Source organism: Tamandua tetradactyla, chromosome 8 (assembly GCF_023851605.1).
Source record: "Tamandua tetradactyla isolate mTamTet1 chromosome 8, mTamTet1.pri, whole genome shotgun sequence".
Taxonomy (NCBI): Eukaryota; Metazoa; Chordata; class Mammalia; order Pilosa; family Myrmecophagidae; genus Tamandua; species Tamandua tetradactyla.
In genome coordinates, this window is record NC_135334.1 from 23,262,883 (window position 1) to 23,277,076 (window position 14,194).

The 14,194-nt window shown below is 46.1% G+C and overlaps 1 protein-coding gene across 12 annotated transcripts in view; it reads right to left on the minus strand.

Annotated features, from left to right (window-relative positions):
* CEP164 (centrosomal protein 164) overlaps positions 1-14,194 on the minus strand; it is an 89,623-nt gene that overhangs the window by 22,278 nt on the left and 53,151 nt on the right. For 6 of the 12 annotated variants that reach the window (XM_077112800.1, XM_077112794.1, XM_077112790.1 and 3 more), the window contains 4 exons: positions 11,669-11,754; positions 10,724-10,915; positions 9,724-9,849; positions 5,542-5,751 (listed from right to left, as the gene is read on the minus strand). In XM_077112800.1, the coding sequence (XP_076968915.1) occupies positions 5,542-5,751; positions 9,724-9,849; positions 10,724-10,915; positions 11,669-11,754 (614 nt within the window). The remainder of the gene's footprint in view (positions 1-5,541; positions 5,752-9,723; positions 9,850-10,723; positions 10,916-11,668; positions 11,755-14,194) is intronic. The other 6 variants (XM_077112797.1, XM_077112792.1, XM_077112801.1 and 3 more) reach the window with 4 other exon arrangements.

A 14,194-nucleotide genomic window follows, 5' to 3' on the forward strand; every position in this document is an offset into this window, starting at 1 on the left:
ATGTGTGAGACTAAAGCAAAAAATGTTTATGTGGTACAAAATTTATATTTTGACTAGTGCATTTCCTAATATAACTTATGTAGATAGTTTGATTGAACACCATAAGTACTTGGAATCTCAGGTAGGACATGAGATTTTGTTGGTTTGTCCAGAGTGATGCCTTGATGAATCCCAGAGTGATTCGATCAGTGAGTGGAAAAGTATTTGCAAAGCCCCCTTCAGGGAGCGGTGAGAACGGGGAGAAATTCAACTTCCCCAAGTTGAATTTTTGATATTCTCACAAGCAGTATGGACAACCAAAGCTATAAGCTGAGGCCCCAGTCTTGGGGTTTGTTCATATGAAACTTAACCCCAAAAAGGATAGGTCAAGTCTACTTAAAATTTAGGCCTAAGAGTCACGCCCAAGAAAGCCTCATTTGTTGCTCAGATGTGGCCTCTCTCTCCAGCCAACACAACAAGCAATCTCACCACCCTCCCCCTGTCAACATGGGACATGACCCCCAGGGGTGTGGACCTTCCTGGCAACGTGGGACAGAAGTCCGAGAATGAGCTGAGACTCAGCATCAAGGGACTGAGAAAAACCCTAGAATGAGCTGAGACTTAGCAGCAAGGGATTAAGAAAACCTTCTCGACCAAAAGGGGGAAGAGTGAAATGAGACAAAGTGGCAATGGCTGAGAGATTCCAAACAGAGTCAGGAGGTTATCCTGGAGGTTATTCTTACGCATTAAGTAGATATCACCTTGTTATTCAAGATGTAATGGAGAGGCTGGAGGGAACTGCCTGAAAATGTAGAGCTGTATTCCAGTAACCATGTTTCTTGAGGATGATTGAATAATGATATAGCTTTCACAATGTGACTGTGAGATTATGAAAACCTTGTGTCTGATGCTCCTTTTACCTACCTTGTCAACAAATGAGTAGAACATATGGAATAAAAACAAATAATAGGGGAAACAAAAAAATAAAAATAAAAAAAAATAAACAACTCTCCTCTACAGATAGAACAACCAGACAGAAGATCAACAAGGAAATAGAGAAGTTAAATAACTTGATAAATGAATTGGGCCTAACAGTGCTAATGAGGCTGACTCCAAAGTAAGGCAATAGAGAGGAGTGGAAGTGGTTCTCTAGTGGGTCTATAAGTAGTATTACCATATTGAAGATGAACAAGATTGAAAGGGGTTGTTTAGACCTACATGTCCCACTGATTAACACTAGAAATATGAATTCTCACAAGAATTACTTCAAAGATATGATTCTTATATAAAGAGTGTTTAAGTCCAGGGTACAGGGGAAAACTGCTACTGCATGCTATGAGCTATGTTCAAAAAGAAACCATCAGCACTACCACAGCAACAGCAGAGGTAAATGATGGTGGGAGGGACAAGAGCTAAGAGGAGGTTACGATCTCCTATGTGATGAGGGTATGTTTACTGGTTTTCTTTCTCTTGCGAACAATGAAATTATCTAGAATTGATAATATTGATGGACTGTGGACTTTGGGCCCTCTACACAATGCCCAATGAATGCAGGTGGCTGAAGGGGATGCACTGATGGAGAAGTAGAATGGTGGGCGATGGTATATACTTATGAACGAAGGTTGTGCTGCTACAAAAAGGAACAAAGCCATGAGGCATGCAACGATGTGAGAGAACATGTGGGACATCTGGTGAGACAAAATAAGCCAGAAACAGAAGAAGAAAAATGGTATGGTCAGCTTTAGAAAATACTTATAAGAAAACAGGGGCCTAGATTGTAAGCTTTTAGAACAGACACATTAAGTCCAGAGTGGTGATTATTATTTCTGGATTCTGAGAGGTTATATATATAACCTGATATTTAGAGGTAAAGAATGAAGCTGAACAGGTTGGGGCTAAAGTAATTCAGAACATAGGGGAAAGGAAGACAGTGTCTATATTTCAGAACCACACATACTCTTTGAGACAAGTGGAAGAAAGGTTTACTTGGTCTGAACTGAAATTTTCTGTAGTGCACAATCTAATTCAACCCATCTGTACAGCTCATTTAAACAAATGAAACACAGGAAGCATATAATAAGAAAGAGATCCTTTAATCCTGCATAGATTATTGTAATGCCTAGATACATCCTAGAGTATATTAAGTAGATAACCAAAAAATATTGGCAAAGTCCCCTGAGGAATAGGAGGAAAATATGGAACTATAAAACCTTACTATCAGGGAATCCCCTGATACTGTGTCGAATTTTAGGGACACCAAAATCAGTAGGCCATGCCCTCGATCATGAGGCTTGCTCTTGCAAAGCTTATGTAGGTAAAGGAGATGCTTAGACTACCTATAGGTATGCCTAAGAGTTACTTCTAGAGGACCTCTTTTGTTGCTTAGATGTGGCCTCAGTCTCTCTAAGCCCAATCATTGCCCTCCCCCTACATGGGACATGACAACCAGGGGTGAAAGTCTCCCTGGTAATGTGGGAGAGGACTCCCAGGGATGAATCCAGACCTGGCACCATGGGATTAACAATTCTATCCTGACCAAATGGGGGAAAAGAAGTGTAATTAATCAAGTATCAGTGGCAGAGAGCGTTTCAAATAGAGTCGGAGGCTACTCTGGAGGCTGCTCTTACACAAGCTTCAGTTAGACCTTGCTACCTATCATAACCTACGAACCTCTAACCAGGACCATTCCAGACAATCCTAAAGAACACCTAGGGCAGTATATAAGAATCCACAAGGGTTTCATGCACTAGAGTAACTTTCCAGAAACCTACAACCTCTAGATGGATCCCTGGTCCAGATAAGTCCTGAAACCTAGCCCAGCCTCTCCAGAACATCAGATAGTTTCATCTCCCTATCCTATATTAGTGACAGACCCTTCCAATATGAAAAATTTAGAATTGCCATAGCCTAAACACCCCTAAACTGAGAGATGGAAAGATCAAAGGTGATGGTGGAGTTATACAGAGAAGATAGGATTTAACAAATGAATATGAATGCTGAATCATTAAATTGATATCTCTATTAGTCTCCAGTATTTTAGAGCAGCTACAAGTAAAAACCTAAAATTGTGAAATTGTAAACCATGTCAGACTCTGAAATATGTTCTACAACTAATTGTGGTGCTGTGCTTTGAAATTTATAGTTTTGTATATATATTATTTTTCACAAAAAAAGAAGGGAAAAAAGTCGATTGTGATGATAAAAAAAATATTTACACCCTCTAGCCTACTATATTCTGGAGCAGCTAAAAGGAAAAATCTGAGAGGATCATATGGTAGCCTATGCAAACATTGAGATCTGTCCTGTAACTACTTGTTGAAGAGTGCTTTGAAAACTATTGCTTTTTTCTTTCTTTGCTTTGTATATATGCTATACTATATGTCATGGTTAGGGACAGGTGTCAACTTGGCCAAGTTGTGGTACCTGTTCATCTGATTGGGCAAGCGCTGGCCTGTCTGTTGCAATGAGGACATTTCATAGGATTAGGTCATGATCACGTCAGCTACATCCACAGCTGATTCCATTGTAATCAGCCAAAGGGGAGTGTCTTCTGCAATTAGTGATGCTAAATCCAATCATGGGAAGCCTTTTAAGGAGGACTCAGAGGAGACAGGTTGCATTCCTGCATTCCTGCTTTGGCTGGTGAGCCTCTCCTGTGGAGTTCATCCAGGCCATCCATTGGAGTCATCGGCTTCGCAGCCTGCCCTGTGGATTTTGGACTCTGCGTTCCTACAGTCACGTGAGACACTTTCATAAATTTTATATTTGCAAGTGTTCCCTGTTGATTCTGTTTCTCTAGAGAACCCTAACTAATACACTATATAATATAAATAAATAAATAAATAAATAAATAAATAAATAAATAAATAAGAGCTGCCTCTTATCAAGCAAGTTCTATGTGTGAGACCCTATATGAGGTAACTTCAGTAAACTAGTCTATGCCACTACCTAGGAGCATTTTGGGGAAGGCCCTCGGGGTGGGTGGTACTTGAGGGAGGAATGGGAAGCACAATCAACGAAGCTGAGGTCCTGGGGTGGGGGTGGGGGGCAGGAAAGGGGAGGAGCCTGCTGAGCTGGCCTGGAGACACTGCCAAGCCTTCCTCCAAGGCACCGCATCATAAGCCGAGTCACACCCCGTTACGGCTGCACCCCTGCTCCAGTTTTCAGTTGGCGAGAAGAGGAGAAGGCCCTGGGGAGAGCTGCTCTTTGGGGATGCTCCCAGGAAAGGGATCCAGGAGCAAAGACCTTGAGTCTACAGATTCTATGTTGAACAAATGAGAGAGAACCTTCCTAGTCCCCTGGGTACATAGGTATTGGTTTTCTGTTTTATTTTCTCTAAATTAAGTACAAACATTTTACACATTCTTTGCTATGTATGATATAAAAGCACTATTTTTTTTTTTTTTTTACTACTCTTAGATGTTCTGTTCAAGAGATTTCACCTTTAGTTAAATTGCCAACTGAGTGAAACACACAAACACCTATTCAGAGCACTACTTCCATCCTTGGACTGTGACAATGATAGCTCATTATGCTCTCAATATCCATTCTCCCTTTTTCCCTTAGAAGAGAACCCTGATTTTATTCTACACAGTAAAGAGACTGAGCCAAAGGACTGTATTTCCCAGTCTCCACTGCAATGAGGAGTAACAGTGAGATATAAGCAGAAGTTAGTGGGTAAAGTTTCCAGGAAAGCGTCTCAAAAAGGGACTGACTGAGCTGGAAGGTACCACCTTTTGTCCACATCCCTATGCTGCCTGCCTGGAGCACAGATTCAATGGCTGGAGATGCACAGCTAGGTTGAACCACGAAGAAACTCTTAAGAGTGAAAACCAGCACTAAAGATAGCAGGGCAGAGAGATTCAAGGAGGCTGGGTCCCTGTGGACTCTGTGGAGCCACTAGACCACCTGCACTGCCTTTTTTAATAAAAAATAAACCTGTAACTTATTTACACATACACACACAATCACATACACACGGGCCCAGCTCAGGTTTAAGTGCCTTGTTTAAGATCTACCAGCCAGCTACTCAGAGTTGGGAATTTCTGGCTCCTGGTCAAGAGCGCCTCACACTGCACCATGTAGTCCTGACCTCTCTCACTGGATCCCAGCAGGACAATGACTCCCGAAAGGGCTCATGCCTGATAGGCTAATGGAGACAAGCTGCCTGGGTTAATCCAAGCTCTGTTTCTCATTAGCTATGGAGCCTTGGACAAGTTCCTTAAGCTTTCTGTGCTTCAGTGTCTTCAATCATTTTAGAAATTCTACAAAATTGGGGTTGATCCTCAGAGAACTATTCTGAGGAGCACAGGAGTTAATACATGTAAAGCACATGGAGCAGTGTACTCTCTCAAACATCATTAACTAATCCCATGGTATCAAGCCTCCCAACTCCCTCCCCAAAACCAGGAGGGCATGCACCTTGGCCAGGTGCCCCACACCCTGGTACTGACCAGAGAGGCCATGGGCATCCATCCCCATGATCTCTGGGTGGGAGGAAGGTGCCCACCACTTCCCAGGCATTGCAAGGCCCAGGGCCTTGCCTAAGGGGAGAGGCATAACCTGAGAGACTTCTCTTTTTGTTGGTGAAGCTGGAGGATCTCCTCTTCCTCCTCTTGCCACAGTTTCTCCCGCAGTTGCTGCATCTTCTCTCGCTTTGATTCCAGCAGTTGCCTCTTGTCCTGCTCAAGTTCCTGTGCCACTGCCTCTTCCATGGCCTTTAGAGCAGCTTCTGTGAACTGATCTGGAGAGGCCACAGGCTCTGCAGCTTGCCTACCAAGGGTGCAGAACAGCATATTATTACAGTTTTACTATCCACCCACCTTTTGGCATTAAGTGTTTACACAGACATAGATCACACATTGACTCCAAACGGAGGGCCCACAATCAGGAATCCCATATGCAAGTCAGGTCACCCCCAAGCAGTAGCAGGACTGTCCCACTCAAAGGCATGGTCAACATTTGTTCTATGATGATGAGCCCCACTGTGGTTGCCTTAGGCCCCAAGAGCCCAGGGAAAAGGACCACCCATCCCAGGTTCCCAGATGATCTAGGAGGCTGTAGCCCAAAGTCAAAACCTGGAAGCTGTGGCTCAAAATCCAGCAGCAGGGGGGAGAGTGTGAAGTCTGTCCCTAATGGACTCTTTCCCCAAATGGCTCATAGCCCTGCTTTCATCTCCTCACTAGGGCTCTACCTCCTTCTTGAGGCTCATGCTAGCAATTTGAGAATAGTCCCTAGAAGCTGCTCTCTGCCTCACAAACTGAACAGAGGCCAGTGTCTATGAACTACTGAGAAAAGCAGCAACTTGTCTTCTATCCTTAAGATCTTGAAAAGTCCATGGACTCCCTGGACTTCCCTGCCTCTGAGGTCCAAAAATAGGAAACCCTTCTCCCACAGTACCAAGGGAGGAGGCAGGACACCCTTCCCAGAGCCAAAGAGAGGAGCAGGAGTTCAACAGGAATGCTGTGTTTTGTTTTCAACTACTTAGAATTAATTCAATGTTTAAAAATTGGCAAAAGAAATTTAGAGCTAACCTGGATAAATAAGGTGGGTGCTAAGAAGAGGAATAATGGTTGGTTTTTAAAAAAAATGCCCGTAAGATAATGAGGATGTTATATTGCTTATGTTGTAGTTCTTGAAGGAAATGCCCAAAGAGAAACTCTGAGAATCTTCTGAGCAATGAAAGCAAAAGCAGGGTAGAATATTAAGCCTCCTAGAGACTTTTCTAAAGGTCAATACGTTTGTATTTCCAGGCCCCCAAGCCTGAGGCTGGCAACTTTGGTCTCATGCAACCTTCTCACACGTCTCACCTGGTGCTCAGGCCACTGCAGGTTTGGCCTGGTGGCTCAGTTGACCTCAGCAGGGATGTAAGGGCATGGCCCAAATCGGAGAGGCCTGAAGCAAGAGTCAAACAGGAGCCCATCCTCCCTACTGGAGACTCAGAGCCCCTTCCCTCAAGCTCTACCACCACAGCGGAAGGAAGGCAGTGGGCAGGAGCAGAGTAGAGTAGCAAAAGAAAACAAGAGTTCAGGAACTCCCTTTCAGCCCCTTGAGACCAGAGAAAGAAGGACAACTTTTCAGAAATACTATTAAGACCTTTCCCTTCCCCTTTGCTAAAACCTTAACTCAGACCAAAACAGTCGGGTGCTATGTATTCCATTTTTTTCTGTTCCCATCACCTTCTCCTCCCTCCTTCCAAATCCTGGCTTCCTCACAGTCCCCCGACACCATCCAACCGAGGCAGATGTAAGAGATATTGCTGCCACCTCCTCTGAGAATCCTGTCCCCTGCAGCTCTCCGCCTCATCAACCCTCCAACTCATTTCCAACCTTGGCTGAAAACATCCTTTTTTCCCTGAGATGGTATCTTTTAATGTCTTTCTTCCTGTGGGCTGTGCAGCTCTGTGGAGCTCTAGGGACAGATGCTACAGAAAGATGCAGCATCAGATAGAGTAGTGGCATGTGCCCAGGTAACATAAACTAAATGAGCTTGCTTGCACACCTAGCATGTAAGCAAGCAGGGCTGTTTTCAGTGGGCCTCTTCTTCCTCCCCCAGTTTTAGAGATCTAGCATCCTAAACTCCCAGCTTAGGTCCAAGGCAGTAAACAATGTGCCTGAAAGACCTATTGACAATAGGCAAGCTGAAGACTCTGGAGGAAGAGACAGGTTTGATTTCTAGGCCAATTCCTCAGGGATCAGCATCAAAGAGACCCAGTTTAGGGCTATGGTGGCTCAGCAAGCAGAGTTCTCGCCTGCCATGCCAGAGACCCGGGTTTGATTCCTGGTGCTTGACCATGTAAAAAAAAAAAAGAGAGAGAGAGAGCCAGTTTACAACATTTAGTGCAAAGAGGAGACTCTGTAGGCGCATCCTCATTTCAGGCTGGCCACCAGTAGCTCCCAGACATACTATGGAAGGTGAGGGGGTCGGGGGAAGAAGAATGAAGAAAGGGAAAATGTACTCCAGGAAAACTTTGAAATGGGTGTTAAAACTGGGATTAGAATCAAAGAGCTCTTGTCTCCTCTCATGGTCAACCCTATAGTTTTCATTCATTTACCCTCTACAAATTCCTCATGTAAGATGCTGGCATACAAAGGAAAGGATTGTCCTGTTTCCTAGGTGCAAGCTTCTGGCCACAGCATGCATAGGGGTGGCTGCGTCCTGGCCCTGCCTGCTCTCTCTAGCCTGCCCTCTGCTCTCAACCCTTCTGACGCAGGCTGGCTACATCCAAGAAAGCTGATGACACAGAGCTACTTCCACAAGACCAAAAAACCAATCTATTCCTCACGTAGCTGTGAAGATTAATACAAGGAAGTCACAGGGCCTAAAAAACTTAGGAAAGGAATATAAGGCATTTCCTAAAGGTAGTGAGCATATTGAAAGTTCAGGGTCAAGTAAATGTCTCTGAGACCTCGGCAGGTACCTCACAGGGATGGGAGAAGAAACACATTGGAAGAGGTCTGATCAGCTGATTGAGCCGGGGATCCAATCTGAGCCTCCCTGCCAGACTTCTCCCTCAGAGGTCCCGGGAAGGTGCCCCCTCACCTCTGCCCAGCCCTTTCCCTCTGTGAACCACAACGTGCCTCCTGTCCTAGTAGAAAGCACCTGGTCTGGCTGTCCATCGCCATCAAGAGACTAGAGAAAAGCACCTAACTGCTCAGGGTCACAGCTTTCAGTGCAGGATATCACCAGCTGAAAAGAGGGGTTACCCCTTCCCTACAAAAGTCCTGCCATGGTATAAGGATGAGCTCATATGCCCTGTCAATTCTCTGTAGCCGTGAATGATCATGTCTTCAACCTATCTCTGCTCAAAAGTCAGCCCTCAATCCTGAGGCCGCTTAATTTCTTTGCATCTGTTTAGTTTTCGAAGGAAAAATTTATACGTCCTGACACCTGACTTTCTCCAGGGACAGAAAAGGAACATAAGGCCAAGGAACAGAGCATAGGGTTCTCCGTGACCAGAGACCAATTCCTGATTTTGCAACTGACAAGCAATGTGACCCTGGAGAAATCTCTTCACCTCTCTGAGCCTCAGTTTCCTCATCTGTAAAAAGGGTGGAAAGTGGATAGAGTGAGACTGGGAGGAAAAAACAACAATGATTTCTAAATTTTAGAAGTGCTTGGTGCAATAAGGGTAAATCTCAAAAACATGCTGAGCAAAAGAACCCAGGCACCAAGACAGATACTATATATAATATAATTGTATAATTCCATCTATATGCCATTCAAGATGGTAGTTTGGCCAGGGGTGTGATGGTATTGGGAGGGAAGGGGCATGAGAGAACTTCCTAGAGGGATGGAAATGTTCTGTATCTGATGTGATTGGTGATCACATGGTGTGTACATATACAAAAATTCAATGAATTGCATATTTCAGATCTTTGTAGCTTAGTGTATATAAATTATACCTCAATAAGAAATGTGTTAAGAGAAAAACAGTGCTTGATAAAAGGGGAACTTGTTTTACCAAGTTTCTGGTAATGAGCCAGGAAAGCCCCTCACCTGCACCTTCGTACACAAGGTCCTGCCAAGGAGCCCCAAGGACCTGAGCTGGCCTCCCACGAGGATCCATGATGGCAGCTTGGGAACTCTGTCCAGGCAGCCCAGGGAGCACCAAGGCCACAATCAATCCCCTACCCAGGGCCCAGAGTCAGAGCATGTACTCCCCACCACCCAAGAGCACTTCATCCACATCTCATCCACACACAATGGAGGACGGGGACAGACACATTAAAACTGGGCCCTTACACCTCTGCAGAGACTGGCGGGGTAGGGCTGACCGCCACCTTCTCCTCGGACTCCTCAGCCTCTTCCTGCCCAGGACCCAGCTCCTTGGCCCTCTTGGGCGTGGCAGGTGGGCTTGGGACCTGCTCCCTTGATGGCAATAAGGAAGCAACTGCATTAAAGCCATTAGGAAGATAAGAGGCTCCAGATTCACCCCATTCCAGGTTGAACGAGACACCCCCAACAGTTTCCCTACTTTGGGGCTCAAACCTGCCCCTCCCCTCTCTGCCTCTTCCCCAGCTGTTTACACTGAAGACCTGAGACCAGGACTGTTATGGCACCCAAGGAGAAGCTCTGCACACAGCAGGTGTTCAGTAGATACTGTTGACTAAACATCGCTGTGGCTCAGCTTCCCCCAGTGACTCATTCCAACCAGATGAATTCTAAACCAGCAGCTTTCTCTTGCCAGGGGAATAGAGAACCGACGAATGCACACCAGGCTCTGGACCAGGATGGATAAGAAGATTCTCTCAGCTGGCCTTAGGAAAGCTTAGGGCTCTGCACCTCTGTGCATCTGGGTTCCACCTGGGTTTACTGAATAACTACAAAGTGATACCCTGAGGTAGGGTGCAGGCAGGGAGAGGACTGGGAGAAACAGCTACCCCAATAGGAACAGAGCAGACAGGGGAACAGCTGAGTCTTTGCCCCAGTCCCTGGCAGGGAGGCAGCTGGAACAAAAGAAACACTTCCTCCTGCAAGAGGTTCTAAACTCTCCTAATCAGACCGTGTATCCCAATTTTAATTCTAGTTTGAGAACTAAGAAGAAGCAGATTTCCTCATTCTCCAGCTCCTGGGGAAGACTAACCGCAAACCTACTCCAACTCTCTCCCCTCCTTCTCCAAGCCCACCCATCCCTTTCTCCACTATTCCCCAGTCTCTCTCAGCACCCACAACCACACCAACCACAGCAACCACACACAGGGGAGGCTACCACCACCCCGGGAGGCTTCCGACTCTTCCTTACCTCTGGAGGGAACCTGGGTGGGTGGGGCTGGCTAGAAAGTCCTCCCCAGGCTCTTCTGCCTCCTTCTGTTCAGGCTGCCCCTCAGGGGCTTGTGGAGGCCCATCCTCTGTGGCCGGGCTGGGAAGGGAACTCTGGAGCCGCGGAGGAGATAACCTGGTCAGACCAGCCAGAGCAGGAGAGTCACGCCCCTCCCTTTGGAGAGTAGGAAAAGAGACTGGGAGGGTGGTACACACACCTCGGCCCATCCAGCTTCTCACACCCCAGGGTAGCCAAAGGAGCCACATGGCCAGATGGGCAGGAGGGGGAGGCCCTACAGCACTCTCCTTGTGCTTGGGCTAATCAGGCCTCCCAGGTCCCTGCACTGCCTTGCTCAGCCCAAGAGTGACAAGTGGACACGCCCACAGGTGTATTCCTGGAGTGCTACCATCACCAGAGTCAGGGGAGGGATAGAAGACGAGAACAGGGAGAAAAAGAGAAGCCAGACTCAAGGGGCCAGACTAAAGAAAATGCATGAAGTTATAGCTTTAAGGAAGTCAGAATGCTGGTAGCTTTCCAAGGTCCAAAACGTAGAATCATCACCCCCCTTCCCCCTCCATGGTTGTGGCCTTTCTCTTCTTATGGGCTCAAGCTACCCTGTGGCAAAACACACACACACAACTTAATCCATCTAGTGATGAGAACAGACGGTGGGCCCTCCGAGTACACCAAATCCCCACTAAAGGTGCACAGTAGAACTTCACAGCCCTGTGCTGGTGCATAATTGGGGGGGGGGGGGTGCTCATGCATGCACGCACGCACGCACACACACACACACACACATACACACACATCTGTGTGATTTCTGGCAGGAGCACATCAAAGCCAGGACAACCAAAGCCAAAAATTCTGCCCAGGCCCACACCATCCCAAAGGCAGCTTTCATCTCAGGCCCTTCATGGTCTGTACCTCTCTGAGCCCTTGGACTGCTTGCTGTGCAGCTCATCTTGGCTGGACTCGCTGTCCTCCTTGTCCTCTCTTCCCAACCTCTGGGCCTGTAGGCAAGAAGCAGTGGAAAGTGTGTACTGGAAAGGTCTGCATTTGGATTCCTCAATCCTCCTACTGACCGCCATGATTAGTAGAAAGCATGAAGATGTGGCTCTTGAGTGGAGGGGGCCCCTACAGGAAGCAAAACAGAAGACCTGCCTATTGTACAATGAGGCCTCCTGGGGCTTTAGGAAGCTCCCAGCCTCCTAGCTGCTGCTGGGACCAGCCTTGCTCGCCTGAGGAAGGTGATTCAGTCAACCAGAGCCACTGCTTGCAACGCTATAAGCCAGAACAGAAGAAGAGAACCTAAGAGAAAGAGCACCGTAACTCCTGCTGTTGGAAGTCTTCACTGTCAGTTGCAAAAAGAAAGCAGAGACATTCATGAACATCTCAAAACCACAGAGGTCTCAGACTGCCAGTGCTAATGATACACATGCATGCTGAATTACTGGGAAGAATTGGAGGCAGAAGGCAAGTACATTAGAGGAAAAAGCCTGGAGACACAGTCTTGGTGGAACAAGAGAGAACTATACCCCAGACTAAGAAAGGCACCATTTGGGCACCTAGAAAGGAAGACAAATTGCTATTTTGCTCCACTCCTAGCTCCTCCAAGCACCCAGGTCCCACCCATAAATAATGATGCATTTTCTGCAGTCAGGAATCACACCATCCACACAAAAGAGAAATGTCATTTTAAAGCTTAGAAATTGAGGCAACCTTAGCGAGCTGGTGAATAAAAAAAAAGTTATCCTTGATCATTTCAAATATTTTCAGTGGGAGGTAGGGGGCTGGTCACGGTAGGATAGAAGCATAGTTAACCTGAACTCAGCCCTTATTCTAACATTTCCCACCTGGGAAGTCTGTCTTCTATACCGTACTTTGGGAACATACCCCACAGCTCACAGGGCCTCTTGCGAAGATGAAATTAGATCATGTACAGAAAGCCCAATTCCTGACCCAAAGAATTATGTTAGCTTCTCTTCCCATAACCCCCTCCCTCTCCTCTAGCCAAAGGAAAGGAACAGCCATCGCCAGGCCCCATTCTAGGACCTGCACTCCTCTGTCACTCTGTGGGGAGCTCCTTATGTTCTGGGACACAAGGGCTAACGGGAGGGGTGGGCTGGAGACGGCTCACTCCATCTTCCCCAGTGGGGTTCCCAGCTGGGCTGGCACGCCACTCTGTCCCCAGCCCTGTGCCCACAGGCCCCCACACCTTCCCACAGGCAGTCTGAGCTGCAGCAGCTGGGGCCGACTCTGCCATCTGGATGGGCGATGAAGGGCAGGGCCTGAACTAAAACCCAGCTCCCTAAATTACATTAAAAATAGACATGCTGTCTGCAAGCACCTCCCGGTGCCTGTGGCAGAAGGGCTCCCTGCCAGGCTGCCGCTCCTCATCACATCAGCCAGGCAGCCTGCAGACAATGGCAGGGTGTACAGGCCCCTCTCCCATACCATATTTTTTTCCCTCCAGAGTTTACCTCCTAACTTCCTTCTCCCTCCAAATCACACCAGGCTCAGCAAATAACTCCATCTTTACTTTTCAAGAAAAAAAAAAACCACACAGGCCAACTCTATTCAGCCAACTAAAATGCAGGGATGAATAATAAAGTAGAGTGATGGGAATAAAAACTTGGGATTGAGCCCTGAGTCAGAAAAGGGCTATACACCACATATCATGAGGAGAAAGGCAGGCTGACAGGAGCCCTAGCTACAGACAAAGTCTGTCTGTCTGGTCCTTCTTGTTTCATCTTCTCTATTTCTGCTGGGACTTAGAACCAGCCCCCTGCCTGTGCCAGAGAAGATACGATAGTAAATTTAGGAAAATGCCCAGAGACAGGAAGTCCTTTAGGTACAATTTACTTGGTCCCTAGACCTTTTCACCCCAGAAAAGGAACCAAAAGAGCCAGATTAGGGAAGAGGTCATGTTAGCATTCTTCAAAAAGGGGTAAAAAGGTAAGCACAGTCCAAATCACTGGCCTAAATGACACCACCTCCCCATCAACTCAGTTCCAGGGTTTTGTTATTAATATCCAGTTCCCAATTTAAAAAATCCTAGTACATTCATACAATAGAATGTTATATAGCACTAAAGAAAAGAAGGCAGATCTATATGAAATAATCTAGAAATAAGTCAAATTTAAAAGCATATTGCCAAGCAGTTTTTGTAATACAATCCAAAAACAAACAAATAGAAAAAGCTATATGCTTACATGTACACAGAAAAATTTTGGAAAAGTATTCAAGAAATGTTCATAGAAACTGTTAACAGTTCTCACCTTTTGGAATGAGGCTTCAAGAAGTAAAGGCATTATTTGAAATAAATGTATCATCTCTTTTCTAATTTATTATAATAAATTATAATCCATTATGATCCTATCTTGACCATGGCAATGGTTTCAAACACGTATACATATCAAAACTTATCAAGCAGTACACTTTAAATATAAT